The sequence below is a fragment of the Heterodontus francisci genome, chromosome 32, assembly GCF_036365525.1.
Source record: "Heterodontus francisci isolate sHetFra1 chromosome 32, sHetFra1.hap1, whole genome shotgun sequence".
Classification (NCBI taxonomy): Eukaryota; Metazoa; Chordata; class Chondrichthyes; order Heterodontiformes; family Heterodontidae; genus Heterodontus; species Heterodontus francisci.
Genome location: NC_090402.1, coordinates 11896158 through 11922358, shown reverse-complemented (window position 1 = coordinate 11922358; position 26201 = coordinate 11896158). Strand labels below are relative to the sequence as shown.

Genomic DNA, 26201 nt, shown 5'->3' with positions numbered 1-26201 from the left:
GAGGTAACAAAGGCATGAATGAGGGTTTCAGCAGCAGATCAGCTGAGACTGTGGTGAAGGTTTTACAGATTTGGCGGATATGGGGTGTGACAGATAGCAAAGAATCCCCTCCAACCCACAGAAGAGTTGCTTGACTCATTGTGGTCATTGGCTCTGAGGCTAAGCTGTGGGACCCTTATTACTACTCGTTTGGAGTTTGATCCCAGCCGATGTTTTACAGGTTCAGGGGTTCATTGTCGATGTTAGGACCCTTGCTGTTCGTGATATATGTTAATAACCTAGACCTTGCTGGATGGAGCACAATTTCAAAATTTGCGGATGGTTCAAAACTGGAAACATTGTGAATTGTGAGGTGGACAGTGTAGAACTTCAAAATGACACAGATAGGTTGGTGGAATGGACAGACCAGGGGCAGATGAAATTTAATGCAGGGAAGTGTGAAGTGATTCATTTTGATAGGGAGAACGTGGAGAGACAATATAAAATAAAGGGTACAATTCTAAAGAGGGTGCAGGAGCAGAAGGACCTGGATGTATACGTACATAAATCATTGAAGGTTGCTGGGCAGGTTGAGCGAGCTTGATTGACAGGTGACTGGCAAATCGCTATGGGGAAGAAGTCAGTGTGTCGGCCCTTCCCCTGGCTGGGGACACAGAGGTACGCATGAGCAGTGTGAGTTTGAACAGAGGACTGTGGGACATACCCCTTGACCCGAAAACTAGCAATGCAGGAGGTGAGTTGTTGAGGTTACAACCATTTTGAAAGAAAGGTGACGCCAAAAACTAGTGAGCTTGCACATGAAAAGGATAGGGCATGTAGGGTTTGTTCCCAGGGAAGGGAGATAGTGCTAAGTAAGCGGGATTTGCTTTAACTGTTACTCAGTGGTCAACAGTTACCTGAGAAATAAAGCAACCACACCATTTATATCTGCCCGTATTATATCATGTTACTCAGTCTACATCCAAAATACTGAGGCATCAAAGGGGTGGTATTGAATTGAGATCACAAGGGTTTCTACTGTTAGACTGTTAGCCCCCTCCCTGGTCAGCATCTCAGACTGAGCCAGACAGTTCACAAACCTAGGATAGGATAGCAGTAAACTTCAAGAGGACATAGACAGGCAGGTGGAATGGGCGGACAAGTGGCAGATTAAATTTAATGCAGAAGAGTGTGAAGTAGTTCATTTTGGGAAGGGAAACTAGGAAAGGCAATATAAAATAAAGGGTACAATTCTACAGGGGGTGCAGGAGCAGAGGGACCTGGGGGTATATTGCATAAGTCGTTGAAGGTTGTAGGACATCTTGAGAATGTGGTTAATAAAACACATGGGATCGCATAGAGTACAGAAACAGTATAAAACACTGGTTCAACCTCAGCTGAAGTATTGTGTCCAGTTCTGGGCGCCACACTTCTGGGAGGATATGAAGGCATTAGAGAGGGTGCAGAAAAGATTCATGAGAATGGTTATAGGGATGAGGAACTTCCGTTACATGGATAGGTTGGAGAAGCTGGGGCTGTTGGAGAAGAGAAGATTAAAAGGAGATTTGATTGAAGTGTTCAAAGTCATGAAGGTTCTGGACAGAGTAGATAGGGAGAAACAGTTCCCATTGGCTGAGGGAGCCAGAACTAGAGGACACCGATTTAAGGTGATTGGCAAAAGAAGCAGCAGTGACATGAGGCACGGAGGGTGGTGGTGTAGTGGTAATGTTGTTGGCATAGTAAACCAGGGGCCTGGGCTAATGCCCTGGATACATGGGTTCCAATCCCACCGTGGCAGCTGGTGGAATTTAAATTCAATTAATTAAAAAACTGGAATTGAAAGCTCGTCTCAGTAATGGTGACCATGAAACTATCATCGATTGTTGTAAAAACCCATCTGGTTCACTAAAGTCCTTTAGGGAAGGAAATCTGCCATCCTTACCTGGTCTGGCCTACATGTGACTCCAGAGTTACAGCAATGTGGATGACTCTTAACTGCCTTCTGAAATGGCCTGGCAAGCTACTCGGTCAAGGGCAATTAAGGATGGGTAACAAATGCTGACTTAGCCAGTGACACCCACATCCCATGAAAACATTTTTTTTTACACAGCGAGTGGTTAGGATCTGGAATGCACTGCCTGGGAGTGTGGTGGAGGCAGATTCAATCGAGGCCTTCAAAAGAGAATTGGATTATTATCTGGAGAGAAAAAATTTGCAGGGCGGCAGGGGAATGGGCTTTGGTGAATTGCTCTAGCAGAGAGTTGGCATGTACACAATGGGCTGAATGGCCTCCTCCTGTGCTATAACCATTCTATGATTCTATGAATTTGCTGTCTATTTGACCATAAATATAGTTACTGACCCCATATTCCCTCCATCACCATGACTGTCTACATTCACCTCTGCAATATCAGCCTTCTCTGCCCCTGCTGCTGAAACACTCATCCCTGCTTTTGTTACCTCCAGGCTCGATTATTCCAATGCTCGCTGACCTACATTGGCTCCCGGTCCAACGACTCCTCAAAATGAGAATTCTTATCCTTGTGTTCAAATCACTCTTTGGCATCAACCCTCCCTAGGTCTGTAAACTTCTTCAGGCCTACAACCCTCTAAGAACTCTGCGTTCCTCCAATTCCGGCCTCTTGCTCATCCCTGATTTTAATTGTTCCACCATTGGTGGCCGTGCCTTTAGCTGCCAAGGCCCTAAGCTCTAGAATTTCCTCCCTAAACCTCTCCACCTTTCTAGTTCTCTCACGTTTATTACAGATAGGTTGTAATTGTGTGGGTGGTTTCCAGTTTTCACCTCCCAACTGACTGCAAATTAAGGGTCACTGACCTGAAATGTTAACTCTGCTTCTCTCTCCACAAATGCTGCCAGACCTGCTGAGTATTTCCAGCATTTCTTGTTTTTATTACCGCAGATAATGTTTTGTTCAAAATAGTCTCTGAGTGTTTTTAGGGTCAAATAAACAGACAAATGACAGGTTTTCTCATAGGTGAAAAAAAAAGATAACTATTTGATTTTAAACAATTCCCCGAAATGATTGCAACCTCACCCACACATGCATCCACACACAGATGCATTCACAAGAATAGATAGATGGAGAGAGAAGGGTAGGATGCAATTAAGGTCCAAATTACTGTACTAGAGTCTGTGGTTAAAGAATCTTCAAAGTTTCTTTCAGGAGGAAATTTTATAAAGGTATTGTAGGCCTGAATGTTCCTTGCCTTCGAGTTGCTGCAGTGCGGTAGTCTTCTGTGGTTAAAACTCAGCCCAAAGTTTGTGGTGTGAATCTGGTTTACTTTCACAGATGGAGAAGCTCAAAGTCACCTTGCAATTTCTCTGCTGCAGTAGTTGTTCAAGTTGTTATTCAGCATGGTTCTACTGCTTAGCTGGACCATACCTCTCAGCCTCTGGCTGGAACTGGCTTTTTGTGGTCTTTTGTTGATCTCCCCTCTCTCTCCAGAAGGCTATCTTTTAAGATAAAAATCCAACACATTTGAGTCTCTGTCAGGTGACAAAGGGCCCTCTCACCTGGTGTGACCACACAATGTAATAAAAGCAATTCTGATGAAAGGTCACTGACCTGAAACGTTAACTCTGTTTCTCTCTCCACAGATGCTGCCAGACCTGCTGAGTATTTCCAGTATTTTTTGTTTTTGTGGTCCAGGATGGTCCACACAATGGTCCAGGATATGGAAACCATTGCTATTGGCGTCTGGATGGCCACCATTCTGTTGCAATGGTGCTACTTCACACCTATTCATCTTGGTTTGGGCTGTGGAGTCAGTCTGTCTACAGAGCTTTTGTTAGTTCATTCCTGTAGGTAGGAGTCATCAATATGTAATGTGCTCCTTTTAATTTCAATGGATTCTCCCCAGGGTTAATTCAGACGAGGTTAACGAGTTTCATCCTCAGCAGACAGTTGTGTTTATTGACAGTACAAAGTGGGGGGGGCCATTTTCTTGTGGTTCAATTCAACAGTTGACTTTCATTTCATAATGCCTCCAGTTCATTGTTTATTTCATCATGGCTCCTTCCGAGCATAACACCTCCTTTTGGATGCTCCTTAAAACCCATCTCTTTGACCAAGCTTTTGATTGCCTGGCCTAATATCTCCTTATGTGGCTCAGTGTCAAATGTTGTCTGATAATGCCTTGGGACATCTTGTTAATGGTATGTTAATTATATTGTTAAAAATACACAAGTGAAGGGCATTGTTTGGTTAAGGACTTAAGAGGGGATATAAAGAGAGCCTGCAGGATAAGGATATTGAACACAAGACACAGAGATATGTAATGCTGCATTTTGTAAATAAATCGACTATCAAGAAAAGATCTGTGTGCAGCTTTATTCTTCACATTTGGCTTGGATCCGTGTTAACACATCTCACTACATTAAAGGTGCTATCTAAATGCAAATTGTTATTAATTGGTACATGCCTGAGTGTAACAATACTGGGCAGTAGTTACACCCCAAAATGTAGGATGCTCAGGCCGCTTGTGGGAGTGACAGCATCCCTGTACCAGAAAGGATATCTAAGAATGGCCCTACATTTATAACGGCTTCTCTGGAACATAAAACTGAGACCTTTCCTCCCATAATGTGCACCAGAGGGTCATGAATAGAATGACCTTTGGGTACAGTCCCAATCTAGTTGCTATTCATTCTGTGTTCACAACACAAACTTATCCCAACAAGGTATCTCGAGTCCACTATCTTTGTGACATGGGGGAGCGACAGGTTGAACATGCATCCATTCCTCTGTGGTTTTCCTATAGGGCGAGGTCCTGGTCTCAACTGCAGGAGTGTGGAAAAAAACAATGAAGGTTGTTCTGTCCAGGGAGCGAGAGGGAGATCAGAGATGGCAGTGTAAATACATCAACAGCACCACAATAAATCTGAGATTTTTAGAATGGGGCTGAAATTTCCCAGGAAGCAATCAATAAAACATTTGCTTCATTGTCTTTTTATTCATTCTTGGGATTTGGGCATTGCTGACATTTATTGCTGATCCCTAATTGCCCTTGAGAAGATGGTGGTGAGCCACTGTCAATGCAGTGGTTTGGTGCAACTGAATGGCTTGCTAGACCACTTCAAATTCAAAGACATTGGTGAACCACCTGGATTTTTATGATAATCCAGTAGTTTCATGGTCACCATTTTTCGTTTTTTATTCTATTAACTGAATTTTAATTCCTTTTGGTGGGATTTGAACTCTTCTCTTCAGATTGTTAGGTCTAGTAACATAGCTGCTATGCTACCATAGCTACGCTAATCTAGGAGTATATTTCTTACAGGGTGGCCTGTCACCTGTGGGTGCAGTTACACAGCACATAGTGCACTGAGAGTGAATCCCTTGTGATAGTTCCAGACACAAATCCCACTTTTCCCTTGATGAAGCCAGTTTTCACTCTGATGCCAGCACGATAGTGACATGGAAACGCTTGTAGACGTAATGAGAAAACCTCTTATTTCATTGTGAAAAGGGTGGAAGAAGCTTGCGGCAAAGACTAAATCAGAATTTAATTATAATGTCATGACTTTGAAAGGGATGCCTTTGAAATGGTGACCGCTGACAACTACGTTTATACTGCAGGCAAAACCCCCTAGTTCATAGTGCAGTGTGGAGTCAGATCACTTGTCTGAATTTGTGTGTTTACACACCCAGCTTGGCTGTGAACAGGAAATCACTTTACTACAGCAATAAAGTAACAGTGTAAACACATTCCTTTTTTCCATGTACAACAGCTTGCAACAATGAGTGATCCATTAGTAATTTCTAAACTTTAACAACAGCTTGTATTTATCTAGCACCTTTAACATAGGAGAAACATCCCAAGGTGCTTCACAGGAGTGTTACCAGCCGAAATTTGATACCAAGCCTTGCAAGGAGATATTAGGACAGGTGACCAAAATCTTGTCCAAAAGAGGTAGGTTTGAACAAGCATATTAAAGGAGGACAGGTTTAGAGAGGGAATTCTGGAGCTTAGGTACTAGGTGGTGAAGGCACAGTCGCCAATGGTGCAACAGTGAAAATCGGGGATGTGCATGAGGCCACAATTGGAGGAGTGCAGAGATCTTGGAGGGTTGTAGGGCTGAAACGGGTTACTGAGAATGGAGAGCGCTTTGGCGGGAACGTGGGGGTGGGGGGGAGGAGAGGGAACGAGGCCATGGTGGGATTTGGAAGCAAAGATGAGAACTTTAATGTGGAAACAGTCAACATAGATTTAGTCTTAGACCTGTGCTGCATAAAGAATTGAGGAAAGAAAAGACTGAAGAACCTAATGGCACATTATCTTTAAATTGTCAGTTTTATTGAGGGTTTTGTCTCATTTCCACCATTGATCTACTAAGTCTAAATCCTTTTTAAAGTTGAGCATTCCTGCTACCATGCCGTGGCAGCCACTAAGTAGGCTGCAGTTCTGTTTTCTCTCCCCTCTGACTCCATTTGCCCAGTACACTGGTAGATATGATTTGCTCTTTATTGCAGTTAGAGACAGGCAGATGTAGAGGATAGCCTTAATTATTTCCTTTTAAAACTACACGGGGGAATGTGTTGAAAATTTGGGTTAGAAAGGTCTACTTCACTTTTGGGACCTGGACTTCAATGTCCGAGTAGGGTCTGCAATATCGGCATATGCGCCAACCTAGAAAATGAGCAAAGACTGACCAACAGCTTCAAAAATACTGGCACAGCCCCGTCATTGTGAACAACTCCAACAACCCTGAATGTAGTCCTATGATGTGAAGGAACACTTAAAATGCAATAGGACACAGCCTGTTATAACCTAAGGAGCAGGTGCATCTCAGCACTCTGCCACTTGGACAGTGGAGGACGATGGCAAAATTGCAAGAGACTTTGTTTTATTTCTTGCAGGGGAGCTGCAGGCAACTGTAAACCTGAGTTATGGGGGAAGATTGGCAAAACTTGGACTTTTTATCTTGGAAATTAGATTTTTGAAATGTGATCTTATTCAGGTAGTAAATGTAATCAGAAAGGTTAATGTGGAGTATTAAATGAAATTAAGTTGCAGGAGTAGAACAAGGGGAACATAGGTTCCAACTAGTAAACTGTAACTTTAGGACAGATACCATGAGGCTCCTCTTTTTGCTGATAGTGATCCCCACTTGGGACAGACTTCCAAGCAAAATAGTTGAGGCAAACCCCTGGAATTGTTTATGAAAAATTAGATGCACCTATGGGAGGGAGAGTGTAGAGCTGTGCCATGTTCTATTCCAGAAAGCCAGTTGGTGAAGGATTGAACTGGAGCCCATCTTTACACACTTTTATATTTATTTACAGAGATACACATTGCAAGCATACACCTCCTAATACAACAACCACAGTTTTAGTCTGTGTGTATTAATAGGGGGCTCAAGCAAATGCTTTAAATGTGTGCCGGTGGTGGGCACTAACTAAGCATTTGCTTGAGCCCCCTATTAATACACTCAGACTAAAACTGGTTGTTGGATTAGGAGGTGTATGTTTCTAATGTGTATCTCTGTAAATAAATATAAAAGTGTGTTTTAATAGGGGGTTCAAGCAAATGCCTAGCTAATGCCCACTACCTGCACACATTTAAAGCACAATTAATATACAATTAACACTCTGGATAGGTGAATTAAGATGAGTAGAATGGCCCTTGTCCCTTCGGCCCATCTAGCCCACCTACCCACAGGATCCCCTTGGTACATTTCTTCCGACATTACAACAATGACTACCCTTCAAAAAGTACTTCATTACCCATAAAGTGCTTTGGGAGGTTGCTAAAGGTGCTATAGAAATACAATTCCTACATTTTGAATAACTATGAGTCCCAGTTGTCGACAAGAACTGTTCTAGATCCTTCTTAAAACCCATTACGGTTTCTATTTCTAACATTCTGAATGTGGGTATAGGAATTTAACATGGAAAACATTGCCAGGAAGTGCACCAAGTCGTAAGGTTTTTCTCATGTATTACTAGTCAATCTCTTGTGATGTTGCAACTGGTAAATTGGAGAAAATAGTCTCTCTTACCTATCTCTGCTATCTCATGTTGCTATTTCCCTCTCTCCCTGCTCCTTTGGGTTTGTCTGTTGCCCCCCCCCCCCCCCCTCATCCCCCCCTCTCTCTCTCTCTCATTAACCCTTTCAGCTTCTCTTTGTTTTTCAGTTAAGCGATGTTGGGTGTCAGATAAAACAGAGGAACATAGGACTTAGAAGTAGGAGTAGGCCATTCATCCCTTCGATAAGATCATGGCTGATCTGGTTGTGGTCTCAACTCCACTTTCCTGTCTGCCGCCCATAACCTTTGACTCCCTTGTCTATCAAAAATCAACCTAACTCAGCCTTGAATAAATTCAATGACCCAGCCTCCATTGCTTTCTGGGGAAGAGAATTCCACAGACTAACGACCCTTTGAGGACAAAAAAATTCTCCTCAACTCCATCTTAAAAGGGAGACGTCTTATTCTTAAACTGTGTCCCCTAGTTCTAGTCTCCCCACAAGAGGAAACATCCTCCTGGTATTCACTCTGTCAAGTCCCCTCAGGATCTTATATGTTTCAATAAGATCATCTCTCATTCTTCTAAACCCTAATGGGTATAGGCCCAACCTGTTCAACCTTTTTTCATAAGGTAAGCCCTTGAACCCAGGAATTAGTCGAGTGGACCTTCTCTGAACTTCTAATGCAGTTATATCCTTTTTCAAATAAGAACACCAAAACTGTACTGCAAGTGGCTGCAAGCTGCATAGAGTGTGCAGGTTGTGGAGAAAATGTGATCTTTCCTTCCCATTGCCCCTACCCCCCAACTCGTGTCTCATTCCTACCTCATCCTCAATCCCTTTTGAGCTGCCAGCTCAATCCCTTGCGCTGCTATTACTCACCTCATCTTTAACCATTCATACATAACTCACTCTCACTCGATGTCCACAAGGTCAAATGTCAAGATGCCAGAAAGCCCCTCACCCTCAACCAGTTTCCGTCCAATCTCCTACCATACCCGAATACACTACCGAGCTATTAGTCTTTGAGGTTTTGTTTTCTTCAAAAAAGCATTCTTTAAAGATGTCAGATTAGAATGAGGAAAGAAACTGCCTCTCTCCCTTTCCCTCTGGTTCTTTTTCTTTGTGTTTCTGTCTGTCTATTTCTGTCTTTCTCTCTTTGTTTCCTCTTTCCAACAAGTGTAAGCTATTGGCACTGACCTTTTCTAACTGCTGACAAACTCCTCCACAAACAGGAGAGTTCACTCAGTTTTTTGCCGCTTTGCTATTAGGATCTTGCACCCATTATACATTTTTTCCTGCTGACTGTGCTCAGAATTTGTATCTGGACCATAAACAGCAAACAAAAAGAATTTGGTTGATGGAAGGAGGAACTGTATTTCAAAAAAAACCCACAGGAAAGCAGTTAACATATTTTACAGAACTTTGCACACAATTTGTCTCTGTTGGTTCAATGTTGGCTGTTGCAAAGGAAATGTCAAATAATACAAATAATCAGGTGGTGTCAAAATACAGCCGTTGCTTTTTATTAATCTAAGTGCCATTACATGAAGAAAAAGGCATATCGTTCTGCCTCTGGCTGCTCTTTCCCACAGCCATCTTGCTCTTCCCCTCCTCATCATTTACTCCCATGTTCCGTGTTTTTATGCCTCTGGTCATACACTGCCCAGGAATAAGTACTTTATACAGAATCTGGGAGTAACATCCATGAGGTCTGCTAAGGAGCACAGATGAACTTCTGACCCAGTTTGGACATTCCTGTGTATGGTTTGGCCCCGTAGTTTGCCCCTTGTGTACAAGTTACTACCATCTCGACGAAAAAAATGAACGAGTTTCCACATAAGACATATCCTTTACGGCTCCAGTTCCTTCGTTTCCTGAATTGAGGGGGGAGAAAAAAGCAACAGTACTTCCATAAATCTCCAGAGGGCCCCAGAAGTAGCACTTCAGCATCAGTTGTCAAGGTCAGCCTTTACTGGGGCTAGAGACAGAGGAAATCAAACTGACAGAGACAGAGAGACAGAGCATGTGCAGAGTTCTGTAAAATATGTTAACTGCTTTCCTGTGTGAGTTTAAAAAAAAAAGGTTCTTTCCCTCGGTCAGCCAGATTGATCATGTTTGCTGCTTAGGGCTCAGGTACAAAATTTTGAACGTGGCCAAGCAGGAGAAATTTGCGTTGTGAGGACAGGATCCTAATGGCAAAGTGACAAAAGCTGACTGAACACTCTGCTGCTTGTGGGCGAAGCTTGTTGTTACAGCTGTCAAAAAAAGAAACTCGTGATGGTCCTTTTTTTATGATTAGTATATTTTTTCCCTCGTGCGCTGACTCATGCCCAGCGTTTGCCGCAGGGGTGCAGTTTGTTCTCACTCGAGGAACCATTTTTTGGGTTGGGTGGGGGGTGGTGGGGTGGGGGTGATGTGTGTGTGTGTGTGTGTGTGTGTGTGTGTGTCTGTGTCTGTGTCAGTCAGTCATTAGTGGGCTGATTATTTTCTTGGGAGACTCTATTCAAGGACCATTTGGAGCAGAGTTTCCCGAAAAAACGCTACCCTGTTGAGCTCTGGCCACTGTCTGAAAGCAAGGGGACCCACCAGGGGCCGTCCCTTGCCTGGGCTGGCTCAGTTGATAGCACGCTTGCCTGTGAGTTCGAAGGTTGTGGGTTCACCAGAGGTTTCACCATATATCCAGGCTGACACTACGGTGCGGAGCTCAGTGGGTGCCGCACGGTTGGAGGACATGTCTTTTGGATATGACATTAAACCGAGGCCCCGTCTACCTGCTCAGGTGGCTGTAAAAGATCCCATTGCACTATTTACAGGAAGAGCAGGAGAGTTATCCCTGGTGTCCCGGCCAATATTCATCCCTCAACCAACATCATTACAACAAATTATCTGGTCATTATCACATTACTGTTCAGGGAATCTTGCTGTGTGCAAATTGGCTGTCATGTTTCCTACATTACAATGGTGACTAGACTTCAAAAAGTACTTAATTGGCTGAAAGGCACTTTGGGAAGGCCTGAAGTTGTGAAAGGCGTTATATAAATGCAAGACTTTCTTTCTTTTCCCTTGTGCAGCATCTTCATGACTAGGAGGAAGCACAAATAACCAGGAGTCCAAACCACAGCTGACTCTTCTTGTTACCTCCCTCCCCACCCAGCCCAAAGGCAATGAGCCAATTCTGTCACCTCCACCGCCACTCAGCGTGAGGTCAGCTACCTAAATGTGTAAGCTGAGGCTCAAACGGGGGACTCTCCTGGGCTGACATGCAGTTCCACATATCTTTGTGAAGCAGATTTACCAGAATGGTACTAGGGATGACTTCAGCTAAGTGGGCAGGCAGGAGAAACTGGGGCTTCTCTCCTTCGACCAGAGAAGGTTAAGGAAAGATTTAATAGAGGTGTTCAAAATTGCGGAGGGTTCTGACCAAGCAGGATCAGCAACCAGAGGGCACAGATTTTAAGGTGATTGGCAAAAGTAGCAGAGGCGAGATGAGGAAACTTATCTTTTACTCAGCGAGTTGTGATCTGGAACGCGCTGCCTGAAAGGGCAGTGGAAGCAGATTCAGGAGTAACTTTTAGAAAGGAATTGGATAAATACTTGAAAAGGAAAAATTTGTAGGGCTCTGGGGAAAGAGCAGGGGAGTGGGACAAATTGGATAACTCTTTCAAAGAGCCAGCACAGGCACAATGGGCTGAATGGTCTCACTCTGTGCTGCACATTCTATGATTCTTTGCAGTTCTGTAACCAAAACCCTTGCAGATTAATGGAACTTGCATGCATAGGTTATAAAATGCTTAAGGGGTTAAAAAAAAAACCTTCATTCCAGTGCAGCTGAAGGAGATGGTTGGACTCTGAAATAGATCACTTTTGCAAAGTATGCATTAAGGTTCAGATCAGCCGCACAGCCTGAAGATGTCGAGAATGCAGTATCCTCATTGCATTACAGAGTCCTTGAAATAATTCAGTATGAGACTCCCAGCATTTGCTAGATTGGGGCAGGACTGGGATGTGAGCTTCAGGATATGACATTATGAAGTGCCAGAATCTTCCAGTTACTAATTGTAATTACTAGAATTTAGGAATTTTTATAAAATAAATATTAAAAGCTTGAACAAAACCAAACCAGCAAGGACTTTAAATTCTCATTTATTTTCTTATGATTCAGTTTCTTTCTGGGATTTTATTTTCACTTCCTGCCTCTCTTTCTCTCCCGAGTCTGCATTCTCTCACGGTGCTGCAGACTGTTCCTTTATATTATCATTGGATCAGATTAATTACACTCTGCTTCTTCCTTCAGATTTTACTGCTGCTGATCTTCAGTTTTGACCTGCCGAGAAATTTTCTCTTCCATTCATATCAACGTGACCTAATCCCACCACTGTTCCCTTAGATCTTCTTACTTGCCAAATTGTATCACTTGTGTCTGTCTGAGACCCTGTCCCACATGGTACACGCACACCCACACTACACTCTCATTTCCTCACTGTCACACCCACTCTCTCACACCCACTCTCTCACACCCACTCTCTCACACCCACTCTCTCACATCCACTCTCTCACACTCACTCTCTCACGCTGACTCTTGCACTTATTCTCTCACACCCACTCTCTCGCATCCACTCTCTCACACCCACTCTCACACTCACTCTCTCACATCCGCTCTCACTCCCACTCTCTCGCACCCACTCTCTCACACCCACTGTCTCACACTCACTCTCTCACATCTGCTCTCACTCCCACTCTCTCACACCCACTCTCTTGCACCCACTCTCTCACACTCACTCTCACACTCACTCTCTCACATCCGCTCTCACTCCCACTCTCTCACACCCACTCTCTCACACCCACTGTCTCACACTCACTCTCTCACATCTGCTCTCACTCCCAATCTCTCACACCCACTCTCACATTCACTCTCTCACATCCGCTTTCACTCCCACTCTGTCACACCCACTCTCTCACACCCATTCTCTCGCACCCACTCTCACACTCACTCTCTCACATCCGCTCTCACTCCCACTCTCTCACACCCACTCTCTCACACCCACTGTCTCACACTCACTCTCTCACATCTGCTCTCACTCCCACTCTCTCGCACCCACTCTCTCGCACCCACTCTCTCGCACCCACTCTCTCGCACCCACTCTCTCGCACCCACTCTCACACTCACTCTCTCACATCCGCTCTCACTCCCACTCTCTCACACCCACTCTCTCACACCCACTCTCTCACACCCACTCTCTCACACCCACTCTCACACTCACTCTCTCACATCCGCTCTCACTCCCACTCTCTCACACCCACTCTCTCGCACCCACTCTCTCACACCCACTCTCTCACACTCATTCTCTCACACCCACACTCTCACTCACTCACACCCACTCTCACACTTACTCTCCCACACCCACTCTCACACTCACTCTCTCACGCTGACTCTTGCACTTATTCTCTCACACCCACTCTCTCGCACTCACTCTCTCACACCCACTCTCACACTCACTCTCTCACATCCGCTCTCACACCCACTCTCTCGCACCCACTCTCTCACACCCACTCTCACACTCACTCTCTCACATCCGCTCTCACTCCCACTCTCTCACACTCACTCTCTCACTCCCACTCTCTCGCACCCACTCTCTCGCACCCACTCTCTCACACCCACTCTCACTCCCACTCTCTCACACCCACTCTCTCACAATCACTCTCTCACTCCCACTCTCTCACACTCACGCTCTCACTCCCACTCTCTCACACTCACTCTCTCACACCCACTCTCTCACACCCACACTCTCGCTCACTGTCTCACACTCTGACACTCACTCTCGCTCGCCCACATTCTCACACTCAGTCTCTCACTCTCACACTCTCACTCCCACTCTCTCACTCTCACACCCTCACTCTCTCACTCTCACACCCTCACTCTCTCACTCGTTCTCTCACACTCACTCTCACTCCCACTCTCTCACTCCCACTCTCTCACACCCGCTCTCTCACTCCCACACTCTCACATTCTCACACCCACTCTCTCACTCTCACACTCTCACTCCCACTCCCACTCTCTCACTCCCACTCTCTCACTCCCACTCTTTCACTCCCATTCTCTCATTCCCTCGCTCTCACAGATCTGCGTGCCTCCCCTGTGGATGCATTTGTTGCAGGTCATACATTAGTTGGTTATTTCAATGTGGAGATCCATCTGTCCACGTTTTCTTGTAGGGAAGTGTCTCAGACAGTTGCCATTTTATTAATAGGTGTCACATTTTAGACCTTCTCTCCACCTCACAGTCACAGCGGTTCAGATCTCCGCCACCCCTCTTTTCCCGTTAGCCATTTTAAGACAATTTTTCTTTCTGCCTGCCTTCCCCATTCCTTGGCCAAGAGGGCAGGGCAGACAGATACCCTCCCCGCAGACTTTGCGGGAATTACCTGACCCCAGCCGCCTCACCCTGCCAAGATCCCAGAGCCATCTTGCTGGGAATTTCCACCATGGCACCAGCATTTTGGATCAGCACCGTCTTGGGAACGCCATGATTTGGTAGTGTGTAAAACATTAACTGTATTGTTTTCCACATCAGCCATCCTGTTAGCTACTCTGAGAGAGACTGCCTGGTTTGCTCTAATTAGCACAAAACGTGCCAGAAACCAACTGTGTGTGGAATGTTATTAGTGTAAAATTATCCCGTTAGACAGTATTTCCTTTGTCTGGTGGTTGAGGGGGGACTGGGTTAGCACATTGCCCTTTCATCTCTGTGGCCTGACTTTAAATCCAGCTGAGATTGGTGGGAATTAAGTTCTGTTCCCTCTGCTGGACTTAAGGGACTCAAAGTGGCGTAAAACTGTAAAAAGCGTGACCCACTTCCTCGTGGATGTGAGTGTGCGGCGCACAAACTGGCCCACAATTTGACGACAAATTTGCAGCTTCTGTGAGAGGCCACAAGGTGAGCAGTGGAAGAAATGAGAAGTTGTTCAGCAAGCCAGTTTAATTTGTTTCGTAATAGGGTGATGGAGTTAGGGGGCAGATTACTGGTCATGGGAGATTTTTCAAACCAGACCTGGATGCATTCTCCGTGGCCAAGGATGATCAGTTCTGGAATCACAGTCAGGGACCTGCCGGGAGGCTGGCTGGATGGGCCAATGGACTTGCTGCTGCCGTAAACAGTACTGTGGGAATTCCCACCGGGCGTCAAAACCAAATGTAGTCTTCAGGTGCGGCGGGTTAGAGAGCAAGGTGATTGGATCAGGGTACACAGAGGTCACAAGTTCCCATTTTAAAATAATACAATTTCGTACATTTTTATATTAACATCATAAATTCCTGCATCCGCATTTGCAATGGAAGCTGCTTATGTAAACGTGTCACACTCTTCCACGCTGCTGCCACTAGTGGGAATGCAGTGCCCCCACCGGTGAGAAGGTGCAGTTACAGCGTGACAAGTTTACACTTGCAGCTTCCATTATAAATGGGGATGGGAATTTATAATGCTGAAAGTTGCGAGGCAGTACACAGAGGTGTGCGAATTTTAGTAGGTATTGTTTTGAGGTTACCATTGTGGAACTAACGTAGTTCTGTACCTGCCCTGGGACTGCTTGATGCTGACTTTCTGTAGAAAAAGCAAGGGAAATATTCCATTCCTCTTCATGAACCTCCATTACTCTAATGAACATCAAAATGCACAGCGAGGTGAGGGATTCCAGTCCTTCATTTAACATCATCCATCTCTCAGATGAGGAGTTAAACCAAGGGCCAGTCTGTCTTTTCAGGTGGATGCCAAAGATCCCACAGCACTATTTGAAGAAAAGCAGAGGAGTTCTCCCCACTGTCCTGGCCAAGATGTATCCCTCAACTAACAGCTAAAACAGATGATCTGATCTTTTATTTCATTGATGTTTGTGGAATCTTGCTGTGTGCCCTTTGACTGCGACGTTTCCAACATTGCAACAGTGACTGTGCTTCAAAAGTGCTTCATTAGCTGAATAGGGCTTTGGGATATGAGCTGAAGTCATGAAAAGATGCTATTAGCTTTTCTATGTTTCTGTTTATCATTAATTAACAATGAAATAAACTTTTGGATAAATCATTTTGCTAGTAACCATTCGAAGGTGCAGAGAGTAATTTTCTAATTTCATGCTGTCGGTCAGGAATCTTGCTTTCCCAGCCTTGAATTTTAGGAAGTGGTGGCTGCTCCTGGTTGGAAAATGGTGGGCAGCACATCTGCGATTTCCCGATTACCTACCGGCAACACAGACTCAGACACTCAGTCAGGCGTGAGCTTATTGACCAGTTTTTTGAGGGGGTGATTGGGATCCGAAGGGTCTACAGACACACATCTCTCCTGTTGGGTTGCCAAGGGTTACAATTTGGCAATGGCTGCTTTATCAGTATTGGGTGTCTCTAGTTGCTATTTTGGTTCTTTTGTCTGTGATTGTTCCGCCCGGCCATTCACCTCCAGGGATGGTGTGAGGTGCAGAAGAGGTGTTTAAAATGTTAACAGGATTCAATAGGGTAGATACAGTGTAACTATTTCCTAGACTACTAGAAAAGATCGGATGTCCACCAAAGCTACTAAGTATCATCACCTCATTCCATGACAATATGAAAGGCACAATTCAGCATAGCGTCGCCTCATCAGACCCCTTTCCTATCCTGAGTGGTGTGAAACAGGGCTGTGTTCTCGCACCCACACTTTTTGGGATTTTCTTCTCCCTGCTGCTTTCACATGCGTTCAAATCCTCTGAAGAAGGAATTTTCCTCCACACAAGATCAGGGGGCAGGTTGTTCAACCTTGCCCGTCTAAGAGCGAAGTCCAAAGTACGGAAAGTCCTCATCAGAGAACTCCTCTTTGCTGACGATGCTGCTTTAACATCTCACACTGAAGAATGCCTGCAGAGTCTCATCGACAGGTTTGCGCCTGCCTGCAATGAATTTGGCCTAACCATCAGCCTCAAGAAAACGAACATCATGGGGCAGGATGTCAGAAATGCTCCATCCATCAATATTGGCGACCACGCTCTGGAAGTGGTTCAAGAGTTCACCTACCTAGGCTCAACTATCACCAGTAACCTGTCTCTAGATGCAGAAATCAACAAGCGCATGGGTAAGGCTTCCACTGCTATGTCCAGACTGGCCAAGAGAGTGTGGGAAAATGGCGCACTGACACGGAACACAAAAGTCCGAGTGTATCAGGCCTGTGTCCTCAGTACCTTGCTCTACGGCAGCGAGGCCTGGACAACGTATGCCAGCCAAGAGCGACGTCTCAATTCATTCCATCTTCGCTGCCTTTGGAGAATACTTGGCATCAGGTGGCAGGACTATATCTCCAACACAGAAGTCCTTGAAGCGGCCAACACCCCCAGCTTATACACACTACTGAGTCAGCGGCGCTTGAGATGGCTTGGCCATGTGAGCCGCATGGAAGATGGCAGGATCTCCAAAGACACATTGTACAGCGAGCTCGCCATTGGTATCAGACCCACCGGCCGTCCATGTCTCCGTTATAAAGACGTCTGCAAACGCGACATGAAATCGTGTGACATTGATCACAAGTCGTGGGAGTCAGTTGCCAGCATTCGCCAGAGCTGGCGGGCAGCCATAAAGACAGGGCTAAATTGTGGCGAGTCGAAGAGACTTAGTAGTTGGCAGGAAAAAAGACAGAGGCGCAAGGGGAGAGCCAACTGTGCAACAGCCCCAACAAACAAATTTCTCTGCAGCACCTGTGGAAGAGCCTGTCACTCCAGAATTGGCCTTTATAGCCACTCCAGGCGCTGCTTCACAAACCACTGACCACCTCCAGGCGCGTATCCATTGTCTCTCGAGATAAGGAGGCCCAAAAGAATTTCCTAGAGTGGGGAGAGGGAATCAAAAAGTAGGGGACGTAAGGGCCATTCAGGAGGAAAACCAGGAAGCACTTTTTCACTCAAAGGGTGGTGGAAATCTGAAATTCTCTGTCTAGAATAGGCTGAGGATGCTGGTGGACAGTTGGAGCTTCCAAGATTGAGATTGATAATTTTATGTTGGAGAAGGGTATTAAAAGATATGTAACTAAGACAGGAAAAAGGAGTTGCAATACAGATTGACCATAACCTAGTTGAATGACAGAGTAAGACCGAGGGCTTGAATGGTCTCCTCCTGTTCCTAAGAGATGGAGTAGAATGGTTCTATATTCTCTGGAGTTTAGAAGACTGAGAGGAGAGGTGATCTCATTGAAACATATAAAATTCTTCAGAGGGTTTGGCAGGGTTGATGCTATGAGGCTGTTTCTCCTGGCTGCAGAGTTTGGAACTAGGGGTCATAGTCTCAGGGTAAGGGGTTGGCCATTTAGGACTGAGATGAGGAGAAATGTCTTCACTCAGAGGGTTGTGAATCTTTGGAATGCTCTACCTAGAAAGCTTTGAGTCAATTCAAGTCATTGAATCAATTCAAGACTGAAAGCGATAGATTGTTGGACTCCAAGGGAATCAAGGGTTATGGGGAAAGGGAGGGAATGCAGATTTGAGGTAGATGGGCCATAATCTTATCGAATGATGGAGCAGGCTCAAGGGGCTGAATGGCCTACTCCACTCCTATTTCTGATAATGCTATGCTCTAGTAGAGGCAGTTACTTATTTTTTGGTCAGCTGCGCCCATTGGCACATGCACACTTGCTGACAGGTTTCCGAGTTGGCGCTCCCATTGTAAATGGAATGGGATCCAAGCACCGACAATCTTGACTTATTGAGGAACTGCAGGATAAACTCGGCCATTAATCTTCCTGTCTCCCACGGGCTGCAGCACAGACTCTTTGCGATTTGCGACCCTGCTCTTGAAACCCGAGCTGGCAGGGACATACTGTTGGCTGCTGCACTGAGGCCCTCTTATTACGGAGCTGGAATAAACGGGGATATGCGCAAATTTTTTTTTTTTAAAAAGCCACATTTACAAACAGTCCCAAACTGTTTTGTTTAAGTGCGTGGCTTAAAATAGTGCAGCTGGATATATTTTGTTTTAGTGGAATCAGCAGTTCTGATAATGAAACGGTGCAGACAGTTCAGTAACTTAGGTTATTTGCAACATATGTTACTAATATTAGGCAGACTCTTTGAAGGAAATTGGAATTCTCAGTGTTGTTTAAGGACTGCTTCACTCCCAGACTGTATCTCAGCAGAGCATGATTGAAAAAAAAATGACTTGTTTGAGAATGGCATGAATTAGATGAACAAGCCTGGTTGGATCTAAGTAATAAGTCATGATCCTGTCACTTTGAGCTGTATTTTGTTGGCTATAGGGTCTGTGGAGGGTGCGCCACTTGGCTAGATGAAAGGAAATTTTAAACTTTTGCACCCCTTCAGTTCAGAGTGTGCTGGTTTGGCAGCATGACATAGCTGTCCAGTCTCTGGAGCTTCCTCGAAAAGGATTAAAGGGCTAGATTGCAATCCAGCTTCAGCGACCAGCTTCTCCACTGTTTAAAGAAAGGACTTGCATTTATATAGTGCCTTTTGCAACATTCCAAAGTGCTTTACAGCCAATGAAAAACTTCTTGGAGTGTAGTCACTGTTGTAATGTAGGAAAAACAGGGCAGCCAGTTTGCTGGTCCCGACAAACAGCAATGTGATAAGGACCAGATCATCTGTTTTTAGCGATGTCGATTGAGGGATAAGTATTGGCCAGAACACCGGGGAAAACTCCCCTGCTTTACTTCAAAATAGTGCTGCGAGATCCTTTTACATCGACCTGAGAGGGCATACGAGGCCTCGGTTTGATGTCGCATTCCAAAGACAGCACCTCAAACAGTGCAGCACTCCCTCAGTGCCTCTTCTGGAGTGTCAGCCTGGATTATGTGCTCAAGTTGCTGGTGTGGGACTCGAACCCTTGCCCATCTGCCTCCGATAGTGAGAGAACTACTCACTGAACCATGGCTGACACTTTTTATGCTGCCTCTTCTTCTGTTGGCGTTGCCTATTGCTCGGGTACACTAGGCCCCTGGTAGTTCATCCAAGAAATAGACTGTGAATGCCAACAACCAGATCAATTGTGGAGAGCACAGCCAAACAGGGTATGGTGGTGTAGTGGTTATATTATTGGATTAGTAATCTACTGGTTTAATGTGAGTTCAAATCTCACCTATAGCAATTGGCAAATTTGAATTTAGTAAAAAAAAAAAATCTGGAAATACTAAGGTGGTATCAAAGTGATCTTGAAGCTGTAAGATTGTTGTGAAAACCCAACTGATTCACTCATGCCACTTAGAGAAGGAAACATGCTGTCCCTACCTGATCTGGCTTATATGTGACTCCAGCCCCTACCAATGCGATTGTCTCTTAAGTGACCCAGCAAGCCATTCAGTTGTATCAAATGGTACCATCAACTTCTCAAGGCAGCTAGGCTTGTGCAGTAAATGCCAACCTTGTCTGCAATACCCACAGGATGAATTAGGGCAGCCTCAGAGCAAATCAATCTTGAAGACAGAGGGGGGCCTTACAAAGGAGTTAGACCCCTTATTTGCATAGGCAAATGGCTTAATGCCTCCTTCAGGTGTGGATAAAGGTACATGTACATGTTGGCCTTATCCAACATGGCAGCCTGCACACTTGTGGAAATATGCACGCACCCCCTGCCTGCCATATTGGGGCCTTAGTAGTTCGAGTAGCACCTGAAAGACAGCACTGCAAGGGTCAATTTTTAGGCCTATGATTCGGAAAGCTGTTGTGCTGGCTCAGACAGGTAGCATTGATATTTGTGGAGAGGGAAGCAGCATTAACCTTTCAGGTCTGCGCCGTTTCATCAGAACAGAACCTTTTATCAGGTCACAGACCTGAAACGTTAATTCTGCTTCTCTCTTCATAGATGCTGCCAGACCTGCTGAGTATTTCCAGCACTTTCTGTTTTTATTTCAGATTTCCAGCATCTGCAGTATTTTGCTTTTACTTTAGCATTTGCCTTTGCTGCCTCTGGAGGTGCCAGTTAACCTCACTGACTGGGTCAAATTGCCTCTCTGAAGGCAGCAGAACCATGTCATTTACCCAATGGTCCTACAGAAGTAGTCAGGCCTGCTCCTGGGGCTGTAAACCCAGTACATCAGAGAGACTCAGTGCTGGAAGCTAAGTGTATAACGTGGAATTTCTCCTATGACACGAATTTGCATGGGCTGACTTTCTTTCCAAATCAAATCCATCTGGAGAGGACAGCTTATAAACGCAGAAAATCCTTTCCGTTTGAGCATCTTCACCCCATTAGGGAGAACATCCTGACCCTGAGTAGATTTGCAGGATGAACGTTTATCTAATAGTGAGTCACTTGGAAGAATACCCAGGCTGGACAGGGGAAAAACTGAGGACCTGATTTGTGTGTGAGTATGGCTTTAGTAAGTTTGATGAGCAAACTAATGTTTGCTCACACGCTCTTATTGGTTAAAAAATTAATTTTGCTTTAGTTTTGAAATCAGGACTTGTGGCAGCATGTCCCAATCGAACTCATTTAATCCCAGCACCTCAACACTGTGCAATGTATCGCCTCTGTTTCTCCCACGATCCAAAAGGCTTTTAAAAACCAAACCTAAATACTGCTTCATGATTTGCTTCGACGCGACACTGATGGCTCAGTGGGCAGCATGCTCACCCCTCCTGAGTCGGAGGCTCATCCCACACACCAGAGACTTGAGCACACAATCTAAGCTGACTCTCCAGTGATATCACTGAGGGAGTCCCTCACTGCTGGAGGAACCATCTTTAGCGGTAGACTTTAAACAGCGGCTGTGTCTGCTCTCTCGGTTGTATGTAAAAGATCCCTTATTGTTTGAAGAAGAGAAGGGGAGTTCTCCCAGTCTCATGACTAAAGTAAATCCCTCAATCAACATGGCTATAAGCAGATTAACTATTATTTATTTATTGTTGTTTCTGAAACCTTGCTGTGTTCGAATTGACTATCATGTTTGTATAAGTAACATCTTCTCTTTTGGGCCTCCTTATCTCGAGAGACAATGGATACGCGCCTGGAGGTGGTCAGTGGTTTGTGAAGCAGCGCCTGGAGTGGCTATAAAGGCCAATTCTGGAGTGACAGGCTCTTCCACAGGTGCTGCAGAGAAATTTGTTTGTTGGGGCTGTTGCACAGTTGGCTCTCCCCTTGCGCCTCTGTCTTTTTTCCTGCCAACTACTAAGTCTCTTCGACTCGCCACAATTTAGCCCTGTCTTTATGGCTGCCCGCCAGCTCTGGCGAATGCTGGCAACTGACTCCCACGACTTGTGATCAATGTCACACGATTTCATGTCACGTTTGCAGACGTCTTTATAACGGAGACATGGACGGCCGGTGGGTCTGATACCAGTGGCGAGCTCGCTGTACAATGTGTCTTTGGGGATCCTGCCATCTTCCATGCGGCTCACATGGCCAAGCCATCTCAAGCGCCGCTGACTCAGTAGTGTGTATAAGCTGGGGGTGTTGGCCGCTTCAAGGACTTCTGTGTTGGAGATATAGTCCTGCCACCTGATGCCAAGTATTCTCCGGAGGCAGCGAAGATGGAATGAATTGAGACGTTGCTCTTGGCTGGCATACGTTAACAACAAGTAACAACAGTGACCTATTGTTGTCACACACGCCATAAACGTTTGGTTAGCTATGAGCCATTCTAGGATGTCCTAAGTACATGGTAGGCATTTGACAAATGCAAGCACTTTTGCTTTTTCTCTGTTTTTTTCTTTCTTCATCTCTTAATCTTTTCAACCTTGATGGTGTCATTGATGGTGAGCCTAGGCCCCATATCCAGGTTTCTCAATGAAGGAAATGGTTAATTCCCCTTGGGGCACCACATTCCATTCATTTCTGTTTGATTGGGTGAGTTTGCAGCATTTAAAAAATAAATTGTTTTAAGATTTTCATTTGCTGTTTTATGCTCGTCATAGGGAGCAATGTGATTGACTCTTAAATGCCTTCTAAAATGGCCTAGCAAGCCACTCAGTTCAAGGGCAATTATGGATGGGCAATAACTGTTGGTCTAGCCAGTGACGCCCACACCCCACAAAAACAAATAAAAGATTCACTTCTTCCAGTCCCCCTCCCTCTGGTAGCACAAGGTAAGATATTTAATTACTCAACACCAATGTTTTACAGGAGAAAGAGAAGAAATACATGTTGCCGCTTGACAACCTGAAGCTGCGTGACATAGAGAAGGGATTTATGTCAAGCAAACATATCTTTGCTCTCTTCAACACAGAACAGAGGTATGTGGTTTCCATCCATCTATTACTCGATATGTTGATGATTAAAGATTTGCTCCCGGGAAGGGGGAGAAAACGGCCAAAACCTAATATTAGGGAACATTGGGCTCCCACCATATACATGTCCCACACTGAATGACAAGGTTGACTGCCATTCATCGTTGCCTTATCAACCTCATGAATGAGTTGCACTGGTCCTTGCCAGTTTCCTGGATGCAGTCGCCTCTGAGTTACACCGTACCTCTGCCAGGATTGGGGGAGGGGATGCCTGCCTTTTCGACAGTGTGATGCCACGTTGGTGAGAGCTTTGGGGAACTCTATGCCCAAGGCCATCTCATCCAGCTGAAAGGAGGACAGGCAGGTAGAGATGGGATACATGGAAAATGATGAAAGAGAAAAGGGTGCACCATCCAAATCAGTGAGCAAATGGCTTTCACAGGCAAATTTCAGGATTTGGAATAAATTATTTCTAATAAACGTTTTCTATTGAGTATTATTCTTTACTCATATTGAAGTGATATTGGCAGTCAGGTTTAAATCTACCTGCAGGCGTTGCAAGCAGTTCAGAGGTCATGAGTATGAACTGATGGGCGCTGCTTAAGGCTAAAAGATTCCTTTTGACTCCTTAAGAATTTGCGTGTCACAAAATGCTACAAAATGTGGTTTATTTGTGTTATTCCATCATAGAAACGTAGAAAGATTTATGGCACAGAAGAAGGCCATTCAGCCCATTGTTGCAACCTTCCTGTTTAAATTAGAAGACAATTTGGAATATCCTACCATATCACTCATGGTGGTAGATCCCAATTGGAAATGAGGTCATCCCAAAAGCATTGCAAGATTTAGATTTTTGCAGAGTTGGTCTAAGTTATGCTGAGGTGATTCTGGATCAGGGAGGCTGGTGGGTGAGTTTAAAGGATTTGGATTGGCTCCTTTTTGGTGTCAAAGGATATGAGATTGCAACTTAAAAATCTATTTGAAATCTGGTACTAATGGGCATTCAACAATGGTGTGGACATTGGCTTCAGTGCAATGAGACCTCTGATGTTGAAGTTAAAGAAACATTAGAGTAGAAATTCATCAGTGAAGTTCACGCACAAATGCTTAATGCGCTCAGCACACATTCCTGCGCATGCTATCATGACACAGGTGTTGTCCTGCTTATTTCAAACTGGCTTAAAGATAACACACACAATGATGCAACCTGAGCACATGAAGTCCTTGGGTAGAACCTCGTTAGTCGAATTTCGTGCACTAAGAATAACATAGAGGGAAAATTAAGACCCTTATATTGCTGAAATGTCTGTAATGTTGACCTGTCAGTACCTCTGACAAAAAACTAGTTTCAGTAAACCATGCTTTTAAATACACTGGCGGTCTAAACTTTATCAAAGGAACCAAGTATACTGCTGCAAGCACGAAAAAAAAAACACTGTACTGGACATCACTGGAAGAATCTACAAGGAGTTAAAAATGTCTGGTGACACAAAGGGTCCTTTACAATGAAGGGTCCGTAATTCAGAGGGATATAAATTCCATAAGGTTTTGTGCAGGAAATGATCAGTCAAACTTGGAGAGGGCAAGGATTTTTTTTTAAAGGACATTAAGGCCCATCAGTAAAGTAACTAGGAGTTTAACCAGTCATAACGATCTTCTGCACTTTCTCTGGTAGCATTTCCATTAAGGACGGGGTCAAGAACAGGTTAGACATGGCCAAGAATATTTAGGATCACTGTGAAGGCAGCTGTAAGTTCTTGGTTCCATTCAGATTCGGAGCCTTTCACTGTTCTGTGCTGGCTGTGACATCAGGGAACTTGCAAAGGGGAATGTACTTGAAGTATAACAACCAATACATGAATGATTGCTCTATTGTGGAAACAGTGATGAGGTGGGTGTGCTCTAGATGCCTCTCATTATACCAGCGTCCATTTTAATAAGCAAAAATGGAGCTTGGTGTGCTAAATTCTAAAATGGAGTTAAGTACACTGAATTGTATTTTTGAAAATTGGGACAAAAGGTTCCTTTAGTAATTATGACCTTTGGTAGTACTTTGTTGCTGACATCTCTTGTTTTTCATGCACCCAGAAGCAGCATTAGGTAGGTGATCTTGGCCCTAGTAGCTTAGGTTGAATTGCTTAAAATTGGTTCTGCTAAGGTGGAGCCAATCCTTAGGGTTTTGTGAGCCTTGTACATGAGGTGTGTCCCAGTCCACTTCTGTGTAGTGGTGTGGTTCTATACTTGGGTGGGGGATTGGAAAATGGCTTCCCAATTTAATGTGACCCAACATTGAACCATGGATTGTTGGACAAATGGTGCCAATGGTCAAGACAGAAACAGGATTAGTCTTCAGCTGATTATAGATGGTCCTTTCTCTAGCCTGGGTGCTAAATCTCTGGCGCCATAGCTTTGAGGAGGGGGTAGTGCTGCTCCAGCCAGACTGGGCCCTAATGCCCTTTGCAGCCAGAAATGCAACTTTTCCCCCCCCCATTTTTGAACCCCTCAATCACCCCAAAAGGAAAAAGAAACCAAGATAAAGCCTAAGAAAAAGGTGATACTATCTGTCTACCATGGTTAGTTTTGCATCAAAACAAAACAATAATTTACCAAAAGGATTATTTTTTTTTTCTTATTGGCTCAGGAACCCAGATGCAAAAATATCAGCTGTTTAACAATTATGTCTGAATAGTTTAAACGCTAGTCACTGCCCTGACCATCCTTTTAAATGCAGGACATTAAACATCTGGCCTATCCCAGTAAGGATGTGCATCATCATAATCTGATGTCAATTTAAAAAAAGCGTTTGATAAAATTGGTTAAGAAATGACCAGCGGTAAAAATTCCCGCAATTCCTTTAATTCGGTTCACAAGATAATTATGAATGAGTGAAGATATTCAGCCCAGAATGACCCTCAAATCTCTCCATAGCAGCATCCAGTTTGTTTCTTAAATAATTCCTGGGACTGGGCTTTCCATTCGAAGCGTTCATGACTCTTTCTGTGAAGAATAATCTCCTGGTCTCAGTCCTAAATTTACCATTAACTGTTTGA

At 44.6% G+C, this 26201-nt stretch overlaps 1 protein-coding gene across 1 annotated transcript in view; it reads left to right on the top strand.

Annotated features, from left to right (window-relative positions):
* The window catches only part of LOC137347632 (dynamin-1-like), a 224562-nt gene that overhangs the window by 148651 nt on the left and 49710 nt on the right, over nucleotides 1-26201 (top strand). Inside the window, exon 15 of the mRNA XM_068012240.1 lies at nucleotides 23048-23157. Within this exon, the coding sequence (XP_067868341.1) occupies nucleotides 23048-23157 (110 nt within the window). The remainder of the gene's footprint in view (nucleotides 1-23047; nucleotides 23158-26201) is intronic.